Here is a 13,317-nt window from a genome sequence, read left to right as displayed (position 1 = left end):
CCACCTTCAGCTAGAGGACTTCCCAGGGAGAAAGCAATGACAGGGCAGGAGTGGAGGGCAGGCAGCATCTGTATCACTTCTTCTTTTTGGAGACTTGGGAACTAAGACCAAAATCACAGGTGGTTTTCTCAACTGTTTTCACTAATACAGTCTACGGTAAAGAGCCACCTCGAATAACAAGGTCAAGTCTGCACTTGCCTGAGAAGTCATTCCTAGCTGCTATCTCGTCCCTGTCATTAGTACTGTGTCAACCACACAGCTTCGGATTCCATCATAGCCACTCGTACTGGCTCCCATTACTAAGGCTTTTGTTCAAAATCAAGCCCTTAGATTACCTGTATTTGATTCTTTTATGTGAAAATATCTCCTAAAAGGGGTCTAAGTTCTTAATAGATATGTAAATCTTTTAACCAAACAATCAAAGCAGTTCATGTTGGTTAGGCACAGCCTTACCCAATAAAAGCTGGAATATATATATATGTGTGTGTGTGTGTGTGTGTGTGTATTATGTGTATGTATACACACACATTTTAGCACTTCATTTTATTGATGTAAAACACAGCAAAAGAAAGATAAACAAACCTTCTATTCTAACTACATGGAAAAAGGAAAATCAACTCGTGACTGCAGAGGTGGGGAGTAGAGGGTGATAAAGATAGTTGCAGAGGACTAATGCCATAATGACTTTCTGTGCCTGTTTTATATGCTTGCCTTAGCTGTCATGAATCCCTTCTTCAGATAAATTATACCCAGGCTCTGATATCTTAACTACTGGTAAGAGAATGTCCTGTGCTAATTGTGAGGTTGGACGAATGTTAGCTTTAGGCTCATTACGCTGCTCATTACTCCTGCAAACAGTGTTCCAGCTTTGGGTACTTGGCAGCATGCACACTGGCAGCACAAATTTAGAGACATGGACCCAAGATTGTGATAAGAAAGGGAAGCTGTACATACACGAACCCGTTTTGTATACAATGTGATCATGTCAATCCAACTGTCTGAAACAGACTCCAAAGGCAAAGGATGACCAGGTCACTGTGGGTCTCGGTGTCACTGTGGGTCTCGGTGTTCTCCGGAAGTGTCTGAAAGGTCCAGCCACCTGAGTTTTGTCTTCCTTTCCCACCCCTTAATCTAGAGCTCACCAACTGGCAGAATTTTCTGAGATAACGGAAGAGTCCAGGGCTTAGAAGTCAGATACCTTAGTTCAAATCCTGGTGCATGTGTGTGTTAGCTGTGAGAGCGCGGGCAGGGCACTTTTAACCCCTCTGATTATTTTGTTCCCACTTAGCAAAACTGAGATAATAGAAATGTTCCAGGTGGCTCTATGCATCAGAGACAATGTAAACAAAGTTCCCAGAGCCATGCCAAATCTAAAGTAAGTCTTCAAACTATTGTTATTCAATATCTGACATCAAGTGCAGAAAACCAGAGAAAATCTGCTTAGGTGACCTTCTAAAACACAAGGGTGTCGAGAACAAAAACTACTCTGAACCCATCAATTCTCTAAATTTTGCAGTGACGAATCCAAATCTCACGCCTCAGTTTGGTTTACATGTATTCGGATCTATGCCAACAATGACCTTTTAAAAAAAAAAATCCCTTCAGCAAGTTCTGAATCCTTTCATGTGCTAAAAATGATTCACAAGTCATCTGGGAGACTGTGGTATTTTCCCAGCTCTGAGGCCTTTTCCCTGACAGGTACCACAGTGCTGATAGTTGAGAGAACCCCCTGAGAAGTGTGCTTTCCCGGGGTGGTGGGGACTCTCCTTCTACGAAGATGTGCTGAAAGCAGCTTGCTCAACTGCAGAGGCATCCATGCTTCTGGGGATCTAGCAAGAAGGGTTTACAGCATGCCTGGGGTTTGAAGACAATGGTTTTTATGTGGTATTCCTCAGACTTGAAGACACATCTCATTAAGACATAGATCCAGTTGAGGGGCTCCCAGGAGGCTCTGGTAGTCTACCTAATGCCCGGCCGTGTCATGAGAGTTGGTGAGCAGCACTTGAAACAGAAAGGAACTCCAGGGCCTCACCAGAGTCTCCCAGCTTTCTGTCATTCTTTAATCTCAAGAACCAATGAGACAATCATCAACTGACTTTATCAAACTGTCTGGCTGTAGTGGTGCAGACCCCAGGGAGGCTGGAAGAGGAGGAAAGTGTGAGTTTGAAGTCAGAGGCCAGCCTGGTTTACAGAGCGAGAGACCCTGTCTCCAACAGCAAAACAAAATAAAAACAGTATGAGGCTAACAGAACATGCATAGAACTCTTGACTTCCATAAAGACATGAATACATTTGTAAACCGTACCAGCTAGGCATAGTATAGGGGGTTATATCTCAATCCCAGCACTTTGGATGGGCAATAAGATCTTGAGTTCAAGACTAAACTGAACTATAAATGAGGCCCTGTCTCAAAAAAACTAAAACAACAATGCTATTAGTGTACTGATGTCACTTTCTCAAGCTAAAACAGCCCTTCCCATCACACAGATTTAAATTCTTTACCCTTTTCCTTGGTAGAGCTGTAAGCCCAACAGGCTGTCTCACTAGGTAACTGGTTAGTGAGAACACACGTGCCAAGATAGACTGCTAACGCCTCCGAATGAGATAGGATAAGCGAAATACCACACTGCTTCAAGAAATCTGGAAAAGTTGGCAAAAAAGAGCGTAACAAATAAAATAATCAGGCACTGATGGTTTCTGACAGCCTGACGTGAGCTCTGAAACTGTTACTGATTTATGTGACGTCTGACCTGTAGGGACCGAGCAAACGAGCAAACCATGTCAGGAACACGGTCCATGTTAAATTAGAAGCTTCATGCAGCCGTGATAGGAAAACAACATGTTGTAGGAAATACTGTGGTCACGTGGATGAAACACAGGACTGGAACGAGGCAAGCAACCCTGCAGCTGGGGCTATGGAGCCATTTCACCAGCTGGATGACCTTGCTCACCCAGTCCGCCCCTCGAGGTCTCTGGCTGTCCTTTAAACATGCTCCTCCCCACTAGGCTACCGTTCAGCTCTCCTAAGCATTTCATCCAGGAGCAGGCAGCCCCTTCTGGAGCTCACCTAGGTGAGGCAGCTGACGTCAATCCATCCTTGTTGCCAATAGCTGATCCGAACGCACAATATAGCTGGGGGCCACTTCTATGTAACCCAACTGACCTGCCCCTGGAAGGAAGCACTTCTCGCTTGAGCCTCTACTGTATGGGAGAAAGTTTCCCATGTAGAAAGCTTTGGGATTAGCTGGTTGGCCACAGGAAAGCGAAGGCAAACTCTTCCTCAGGTTCATTTCTGGAATTTGCTTTATTTTGTGCCACCCAAGTTGTTTCTCAGGCTGATATAAATGTGTTAACCCAGTGCCTTGCATGGCGTCTTTAGAAGATCGAACAATAAACGTTTAGGGACATGTACCACCTCTGCCCTGTGGGAGACAGGAACAGAAGGCAAGAATTCGATAATCAAAACCCAAGTCACTTATTAGTTCCAAAAGGCTTCAAGCAGGGAACCTGGGTCCTCTCCTTTGGGGACAGGAGCCACCTGTTCTCCTTCCCTGGTTGCACAGAGAATCACCTGAGAAGCACTTTCAAACAATATTCCCTGGCCCTATGCGTGCTTCATTTTAACAAGAACCCAAGTGGCTGCCAGTCCCCACTCCCCCACACACCCCAAATAGGGCCGTAGAGCATGTTTCCTTAAAGATCGTAGCTTTTCTTGAGCCTCAACAATCTTGACCTTTGTTTTCACCCAAGGCAACCATCCCATCTACCCACAATCCTCCCCGCCACGTCTTTGCCCACAGAGGCCGTGACAGTGGTACACTCTGTCCCAACACAAGGTCAAAATCAAGCCAAGTGCCAAATGTTTCCTTGTTGCCGGCTGTATTTTCAAAACAAAACACAAATGAGAAGGAAGCCATTCCTCTCCGTTCGGTTTACACTCACAACCCAACCCATTCTCATCAACTCGCAAAACTTTTCCGCTCCAACCTCTACCACGCACGTTTTTCGCGGAACCGTACATGTTCTCAGATCTTCCGGCACACACTGGTTGCAAACTCAGTTGCTCGGCTTTGCTCGGAGCCCATGAACACAGCCGTAGGCACCGAGAAGCTCAGCACCCTACACCACCCCCTCCGGGGCACAGACTCCACCAGCGCGACTCCAAAGCCCTGCTTGACAGCGGCGCCTATCCCTCCGGACTCCGCAGGGTCCCGGCTTTACCTGAAGCACGTGGTGAGCTCGCCCGAAGACTTCAGACAGGGGTATTTGGTCGTTGCGATCTTGTTTTCCGAGCACACTTCTCTGTGGGGGAAAAAAAGTTGGAAAGGAAACTCCGTTGAAGGTCAGAGGGAAAGTGGAGAGCAGTACGCGCTGGGCTCTGCAACCAGACGCACCGGCTGCTACTGGTCCCCGGGCGGACTCAGCAGCCGGAACGAGCCACGAGAGATTCCCAGAACCGGGCGACCCCAGTCCACGGTGACTAGAAAAGTCAAAGAAGTCAGCACCGTAGTGCGGCGGGAAAGTCGTGGGAACGGTATCCAGTGTCCCGATCCACAGCTGGGAGAATCGAGGCGGTTCCCGCAAGAGATGGAAGTCACCTGGTTCATCTAAACACCCTGCTGGGCTCAGAGAGCTGGGACCTGTGGATCGGCCACCTGGGACATTCTGCCCCCCCACCAGCCAGCCCTGAGTGCACCCAGCGCGACCTCCGCTGGGGCAGGTGGCCCTTACCTGTCGCGGTCCTCTGGCTCCTCTCGGTAGGTCCACGTGTGTCCCAGCGCCAGGAGTAGCAGCAGCGGACCCAGGCTCTTGCCCAGCTGCCCCTTGGCTGCTCCTCCCCGGCACGGAGGAGGCGGCGGCACCATCAGGGAAGCTCGCGGCTTCTTCTCGGCACCGGAGCTCTCTCCCTGCGCTGTGCCCAGAGACTTCGCGGCCGCGGCCGCCTTCCCTCTCGCCAACAGGGGACGCCGGAGAGCTGGGGCGTTTGCACCACCTGCGGGGCCGCACTCAAACTTGGGGCGAGAAAAGGGGAGAATCAAGCTTGTCAAAGGGGTGCCTGCCTTGCGCGGCCAGCGGGAGGATGCTGGAGCCCTGGGAGTCTTCTGGACGTTCAGGCTCGAGTCACAAACCAACTGAACTTGGCGTCAGACTGCGCTCTCCTCTCTTGCCTCTTCCTCACCCGGGGAGAAGCACAGAGACGAGGCAGCTAGGCGCTCCTTTGCATTTTTTTTTTTTTTTTTTTTGCTCCAAGGTCTCAGCCTGGGAGGAGGAGTTGTTGGCTGTCACCAGGGCGAGTGGAGGAGAGGAGCGGGGTTAATAGCTTCCTTCCTGTTGTCAGTTAACTTCCATAGCGAAGGGTCAAGCCAATGTTTGCCTTTCGCCCGTGAGGGCCTTCTTGCGTGCTTTTCTTCTATCCCGGTTTTCTCTTAGAATATGAGAGAGTGGGCAGCGGCTACAGGGTGTCTCCTATATCGGTCTTTCAAACGTGAAATAGTCCAATCAAGAAAGTGTGGCCAATTTTCATCCAACCTCTTTTAGAGGAAATTCGGTCATTTCGTTCGTCCATAGATAGCCCTTGTTGTGATTTTCCTGGTAAGTGCAGTTCAGGACAAGTGAGTTCTCGGCTGAGGCTTCCAAGAGCTTTGAACTCAGCAGCTTGTCTCTAACTGTAGGGATCTTGACTAGATTTGTTTTCTCTGTTAATCAAGGAATGACAAGGCAGGAAGAATCTCTGGCGCAGGCAGCAAGCGTTGTTAAAACTGAAGACGTACTTACGCACCCACAGAGGGGCAACTCCCCACAAGTGCAGATTCTCAGACCGGCTCCAAGCGGTGGGGTTAGGGAGGGGCTGGGGGGGGGTGGTCTTGGTCTTCCTCCCATGATTTCCAACTGGTCATTTTAAAAGGAGGAGTGGTTGACAGGCTTATGGCTTCGTGCAAACTGAGAGATACCCAGGTCAGTCAGAACGGGGGTGCGCCTGGTTGGGGGCAGGGGCGTCCTGATTTTAGGTGATGAAGAAGCAGGGAGTTTGTCATCTGCTTGTTTACCTGTGGCCTCTTTCCCTGTCTGCCTGCCAAGATGTTAGTCTGCTTTCCCAACCTTTTCCTTACAGAACTCAGCGCCAGCGCTGAAAATACCTTGGGGGAAATCATTGAAGACAGCTGGATCGGCGTGTCTCGGAAATCAGGGAAGTCACCTGACACTGCATGGAAGCCGTGCAAATCACGGGGCCACCACCTGCTAGTTCATGCTGTCCTGTTTAACACAACACCATCAGTTCTTACCACAGACGAAGTCATAAGCAAACCGTGAACCATAAAACCAAGAAAGCCGTGGCCCAAAAGTAAGTCAGAAAAGCAAGGAGTTAAATGTGGAATCACTAATATTGATCAGTTCTGAGGTTCAGGCCTGAGAAGGTAGTTCATTCACAAGCTACAGGTGGGCCCTTTGGCTAAGTGAATAGGTATTTTGAATTACATAGTAGTCTGGGCTACTGAGAAATGTTACACATAGCACCTATACACTGCCATTTTTACAGGAGGGACATCCTTATTCCTCTGTTGGATACTTTGTATTCCTCAGAAGTCTTCTATCGTCATGTTTTTATTTGATCTTCACCATACCAACCCTACACATCTTGCTCCATGCCTTAGCCAGATGATCTTCCCCCCTATAAGCCATTCATAGACATGAAAAACATGAGCCAGGTGGTGGTGGTGCACGCCTTTAACCCCAGCACTCGGGAGGCAGAGGCTGATGGATCTCTGTGTCTGCAGAGTGAGTTTCAGGACAGGTTCCAAAGCCAAAAACGGGAGTGTGGGGGAGGGGGGATGAAGAGCGTAAAACACCCTGGACAGTAAAATCCAGCGGTGCCGCTCACTCACAGACACAAGTGCACTTTCCGCTGGTCATTCATTCAGTGGACACTCTCACATCCTTCGGAACCTGAGAATGACTTTCATGGAATCACTACCTGGATTTGAACTCAGGATACGGTTTATAGGTGAGCGGTCCCAGCTAACATTCTAAAACCGAGTTTTCTCGTCTGTACCCTGGGGAGTGGCGGGTACACTCCTTAGGTATTAAGATGAAGGAGCCCTGTAGAACATTTCTTGAGAGTTCTCTGGGCATCATCTTTAGCACAAGTTATTCATTGCACAGACAGAGTTTTAGTTTTTGGTTTTGCTTTCTGGATATATAGGATCTTAATTGCAGCAGTTTTTTGGGTTCTTAAGGTGAGACCTTGATAAACACGTGAAAAACAAACCATCCTGGAGTGTATAACAGGCAGGATGGACTTAAACTGTGCCATAGATGTGTTGGATGCCATCTTGGAAGGAAGAGGACCAAGCGGCAGAAAGCAGTTTTCATTTTTATTTTTTTTAAGACTTATTTATGTCTTAAGACTGCGCTAAGCAGAAGGAGCACAAAGATGACTATGTATGAATAGTCTGTGAAAAGCTGAACAGTCCCGCCAAAGCCAAGCCTGCCTTTGTGCAGGCTGCAGCCTGCGTGGAAGTTTCCAGAACGGAGTTTGCAAGTGGCAGGAGCCTCAGGCATTTTAGGTTTTTCTCCCCTCAGACTCACAGGCTCTCCGCCACACTGCACAACTAGGGCCTGCTCCGTTGATCTGCCCCTATCCCCTCATCTGCAAACAGCTGGCTTGAGAGAACCTGCCCACTGTCTCTTCTCTGGGAGTGTCGCAGAGATTAATGATCAGGACCTCACAGACCTTGGAGGAGGCCGTGGGGTTGTTTCTTTCAGTGCACCTCTTGGCAGGGTTTCCCATACAGACCTGTCAGCTTCCCTGAAACAAACCAGAGAGGGGAGAGTTATACAATTCACCATATCCTAGGGGCCTGGGCTGTGAGGGAGCTCGAGAGTACACTGTGTGCTGTAGGTCAGGGCCCAGGAGGAACAGGTATCTTAGCAGCAAGGCTGAGAGCTTCCTGGGAGCCAGTGAGGTCACTGGTGCAGAAGAGAGGACAGCACTCTGAATTAGCAAAGGAAGAAGAAAAGCAAGGCAGAGCACACACTTCGAAAGGAAGCCTCACTAGTCAGATTTCAAGAATCCCAACATCTTATGGGGACAAAACTAACATAGAATAAGAAACAGGAAGTTGCTAATAAAGATACTTTTCTACAAAGGATAGTTCACCACTACTGGATAGACATGTGCATATTCTATGCACTCTAGAGCAGCTCAGGTAAGGGAAAAAACGGGACTGAAAATGAAGCTGGATGGATGTCGGCTGGCAGACCCTAACTGCCGAGGGCCCTGCACTACGTTAGAGCACAAGCCAGCTCTTGAACCCTCAGAAGTCAAGTCAGGATGTTTACGTGATCAGTTATAAGAGTCAAGGAAAGGAAAAGTTTGTACATTTGCTTTTTCAAGAAAATGTCAAAGCTGGAGAGATGACCCATGGGACAAAGGCACTTGCTATTCAGTCCTAGAGACCTGGGTCTGTTGCCCAGAACCCATGATAAGGTGGAAGGAGAGGACCTCATCCACAAAGTTGCCTACTGAGGTCCACCCACACAGAGACAGAATAATAATTTTAATTAAAAAATAATGGAACACACACGCACACTGGTCTTCCTAAAAGGTAACCAGAATGGCCTAACTCTAAAATGAAGGCTCTTCCACAGAAACAAGACAGAATAAAAATAAGGTAAGTAAAGTTCACTGTGTACTGTAATCAGTTGGCATAGGATGAGGTGTCCCTCCTCCCACCCCCCAAAAAAGCACACTGCCCTAAGAGCTATCTCTCAGTTTGGGTTTTGATTGATGTGCAGCCAGGTCTGTTTAGAGAATTGGGGTTACTCCCTAAAAGCGTAAAAGCGTTCTTGTCTACACACCATTGTGAGGAATTGCTTGAGGCAAAAACAGCTAGAACACATTTAACACTGAAGCCCTGGTCCAGGGCGTGTTCATCATCTCTGTCTAAGTCAGCCTTGGTTTTAACTTGCACAGGCTCTGAAGGTTTTACTGAAACTCTAGCACTGGAACCTTCTCCACAACTAAGAAGAAATGCCAGCGTCCCCTGTCCATAATGGAGCCTATTGCTGGTCAATTTTAAAGTAATGTTAAATAGATGAATTAAGCCACTTGGAAAAAATAATTAAATTGAAAATGTATAGCTCACTAAAAACAATTTTTAAAAATGTAATTTGTAGACACTTAAAAGAGAAAAACCAGTTATACTTTAGTCTTCAGAATATAAAGAACAGAATTCTTGTGATTCAGGTGTCATGTTTGTTCTTGAATGTATCTGTGCACACACGCATGTTCACATGCATGCACATATGTTCCGTACAGTCTCATGTCTAGGAGCCCAAAGCTTCTGCCACAGGACCACCTCCTTGCAGAGAGAGGAATCAGCAGTCTCTTTAGCTATTGGATCTCCCAGATCAGACCTAGGAGTTTGGATTGGAGAAATGTGTTCTTACTACTCTAGTATGCAACTCTTTTCTCCACTAATGGTGGCTGCAAGATGCATAGCTAGGGTGAAGGTGACCCTTTATCTTGCTGTCCCCCCCACCCCGCCCACCCTGCCCCTAAGCATAAACAAGGAGGAGGAAGAAGCCAGCAGCAGAGACAGGCTGTAAAATCGCTGTTTTTTTAGAAAACAGCATTAACGTCACACCAGGCTCTGACATGCCAATCCCAACACCTCTGCTTCGTTTTTGCAGATCTGACTGCCTTTACATTCTTCCACTCATGAGAGAAATATTTAACACGTCCTGAGCCCTATGAGATTATCAAAGTATCAAGTCAATTTGACAGCTAATAAGAATGCTGACCTCAAGTTTTCTTATCTGGGGGTTGGGGAAATACCCCCATTAAGTAGAGTGCTTGCCTAGAATGCATGAATTCCCAGGTTTGATCCCTCACCGTGTAAAAACTAATCACCGCTGCACACACCTGAAATCCCATCACGTAGAAGGTAGAGGCTGAAGGATCAGGCACTCAAGGTCACACTTGGCTCTAAGACAAGGTCAAGGTCAACCTGGGATCTGTGAGAACCCCTTTCAAACCAAACAACGCAAAACATTTGATGTGAGCTAATATATCCAGCCCCATGCTTCTGAGGACTGAACCCAGGACCTTGTTCATGCCAGGCGAGTCCATCATTGAGCTACATTACTAGCTTGCCTACCACGACATCGTTTATAGTAGAATAAATACAACACAGGGGCTGAAGAGATGGCTCAGAAGGTAAAAGTGCTTGTGGCTCAATTGTGAGGACCAGAGTTTGAAATCCAAGCACCTACATCAGATGGCTCACAAGCACTTGTAACTCCAGTTCCGAATGATCTGATACCCTCTTCTGGCCTCCACTGATATGCACACACATAGGTGAACCTAAACTCACACAAATAAAGTTAAATTTATGTATTATGTAACTATAAAAGTCATACCAGCACATTATGCATATTTACTACAAAATAAAAATATTGTTTCCTTCTGGATATGGAGTTGACCTTATTTTCCTTCATTTAAAAAAAAAAAAAACTTAGACAAATGGCATCATGGATGGATGGATGGAAAGACCCTTGACCTACAACTCAATATGCGTCCTACTCTCTGTGTGGCCCTGATCGCCTCTCTTACGTCTCCTGAGACTAAGTTTATCCATAAATACAAATAGAACTGTCCAGCTCACAGCACCGTTGAGAAGACTAAATGAGGGTACATATGTGTGCCAGAGATCATAAATGGGACCCACTTTTATCCGCCTCACCTAATTTGCTTTCCATAAGAAATTGGCCTTGTCAGATATATGGCTATGAATCGAGACACCCTGTCACGGGACCACCTAATCTAAGTAGCAGAATTGACACTGATGTCATTAATACTGTGCTTTATCAGATCATACAGAAAGACTACAGCCCCGAGTAAGTCGAGCACAGCAATAATCACTAGAAGCTACAATGTAATACTTCCCCATTTGAGAATAGCTGTGCTTCTGAGCACTGTCTGCCTGAGTTCTGTATATTTCAAATCAAATCATGAATCAGGGAATGACTGGCTTAACCCATGTATGACCACTTCCATCCCCAATGTCTCCAGTGTCAGGCATTGAACCTAGAACATCATACAAAGCTGGGCAAGAGTTCAAGCCCTTAGCTACAGCCCCAGCCTGAGGATACTCTTCAAATCTACCCACTAACAATTTTTGCATTATTTTCTGTTGAGCTTTTAGGGGGCGGGTGATGGAGGATTAAAGCCACTGGCCTCATGCATGTTGTCCATCTGCTCCACCTCTGAGCTTCATCCAGCTGTTGAGCTCTTCCGACTAGAAGACACCTAGAGAGTTTGCAACAGGGTAAAGGACCTTGCCTAAGGAGTTTATTCTCTTCCAGAAGAGCACGTGTGCTTAGAGGAAATACAGAAGCTAGGACTGTTGGCTCAAGTTTGAAATCCCAGCTACTGCGAAGGCTGAGCCAGGAGGGTTACAAATTCAAGAGCAGCTTGGGCTACTGATTGAGTTCAAGGCCAACCTAGGAACTTAGTGTTTCACTATGAAAAGTTAAAAAAATAAAAGAGGACTGTGGATAAAGCCCACAGGTCTAGCACTTGCCTAACATACATAAGGCTCTAGGTTCTATCCCCAAACCTCCAAACAAATCAAAATAATTTGTTGAAACATAGTTCATACTCTGTAGAAAAATCTTAGCATTCCTACTGAAGGCTGTCTAGTAAAGGATCAAGCTCATTTCTTAACAAAATGGAGGCCTATTCATGATGATGCCAAGAATGATGCATTCCTGCAAGCTGCTAATAGGGGATGATATTTTTAGAAGAATTTGGCACCAAGAACAGTAACAACAAATAGTTCTGGGGGACTTGGTACTGTGTGTTTTGTAAGTGTTGCCTCATTTAAGCCTTGCTGCAATCTTACGTCTGTGGCTATATTATTCCCTGCAACTTAGAATGGGAGAAAGAGAAGCAGTGGTTTTAATTAAATGCCTGAGGCATAGAGTTGGAAGATGATGTGGACTGTACACACCATGATCTCAACCATACTCTAAACTACTTCCTGGAGAAGTGAGCCTAGGGGTAGTTTGCTCATACCCCCTGTTTGCCCGGGGGAAATGTCCAATAACATAGCTATGACACTGGGAGTCTGATCCTCCTCCTGTGGCTTTGTGTCATCTACGTGGCCTGGTTAATGTCTTACCTTCATGTCCTAGCTAGCTTCTCTTTAATGAAAAGCTGAGCTGCATCCAGCAGAGAGGGAGCCTGATCCACTGGGGAATACCGGGGATACTGGCTGCTGAAGAATGGAGATCAGGTTTCAATGCACTTGAACTACAGGTGCTTTGGCAAAAGGATACTTTCAGACCCATCCTTGACCTTGAAAAGGGGGAGGGGGCTTTGTCTGGCCCAGAATTCTCTCTGCTCTGAAGCACAGAGATTATAATAGCAGCCAGGACAGACTTTTTGCAGAAAGAAACACCCAAACAAAATGTCCTGAACATTTCAGAGTCTGGCGTACTCCTGTGACATCTCTTCAGCTTAGAAATTGATACTTGGAGATTCACCAAGGGTGAGCAATCAAAATCAAAACTGGCTATAGATGGTTGCTTTGAGTCAGTCTCCTTCTCTCGCTCTCTCTCACACACGTGCGCACACACACACCCCTTTCTCTTCTTCCTTCTCTCCTCTCTCTATTCCCCAAGCCCGGCCTCAAGAACGCACATCCCCAACTCTCTCTGCAGTGGATGGTTTGAGATCCACATGATTGGTCCCACCAGTCTTCATCCTTACCAACAGTGCAGAATTCCAAAGGAATGCCAGATAAAATAATCTGACTTCGTTTATTCCGCTCATTGGTGTGCATCCGTCTTTGCTTGCACAATCAGGGAAGTGTTTACCTTCTTTCCATTTCAGAGATATTTAGACCTGAGTGTGTCTCTACGAGATGTTTACTCAGTTTCAAACCTCTGGTGAACGTCATGATCATTAATCAGAAAAGGAGCCCTCTGGAAGCTTCTTTCAGTTCCAACATTTATCTGTGGTATAATTATAACGAGCCTGAAAGTTGTGTGTAGGCAGTTTGATGTGGATTTGGCTCTAGCATCTTCGCATACTGATAGAAGACTAATGGGCCCCGACCCTGTATGTCAGTAACCCATCACTGAACCCTCCAAGTGACGCGTTCTCAAATAAATCCCATCTCACGCCGGTGTCATCTTTTGGACAATGGTTCATCGTATTCAGTGGGGTCTTTTTCTCTCCTGATTGCTTCTTTCTCTGCCCATTCTCCATCATTGATCATCTCAGCTGTTATCCCTCATGTAGTCAGGTAT

At 46.7% G+C, this 13,317-nt stretch overlaps 1 protein-coding gene across 1 annotated transcript in view; it reads right to left on the bottom strand.

Moving 5' to 3' along the window:
* Positions 1–5,205, bottom strand: part of Ccbe1 (collagen and calcium binding EGF domains 1) — a 226,877-nt gene extending 221,672 nt beyond the window's left edge. Inside the window, exons 1-2 of the mRNA XM_057789174.1 lie at positions 4,732–5,205; positions 4,222–4,302 (exon numbers count right to left, since the gene is read on the bottom strand). Coding sequence (XP_057645157.1) covers positions 4,222–4,302; positions 4,732–4,865 — 215 coding nt within the window. The 5' untranslated portion in view covers positions 4,866–5,205. The remainder of the gene's footprint in view (positions 1–4,221; positions 4,303–4,731) is intronic.
* Positions 5,206–13,317: the final 8,112 nt, after the last annotated feature.

Source organism: Chionomys nivalis, chromosome 14 (assembly GCF_950005125.1).
Source record: "Chionomys nivalis chromosome 14, mChiNiv1.1, whole genome shotgun sequence".
Lineage (NCBI taxonomy): Eukaryota > Metazoa > Chordata > Mammalia > Rodentia > Cricetidae > Chionomys > Chionomys nivalis.
The sequence above is the reverse complement of the archived record's forward strand: the minus strand, read 5'-3'. Positions and strand labels throughout refer to the sequence as shown.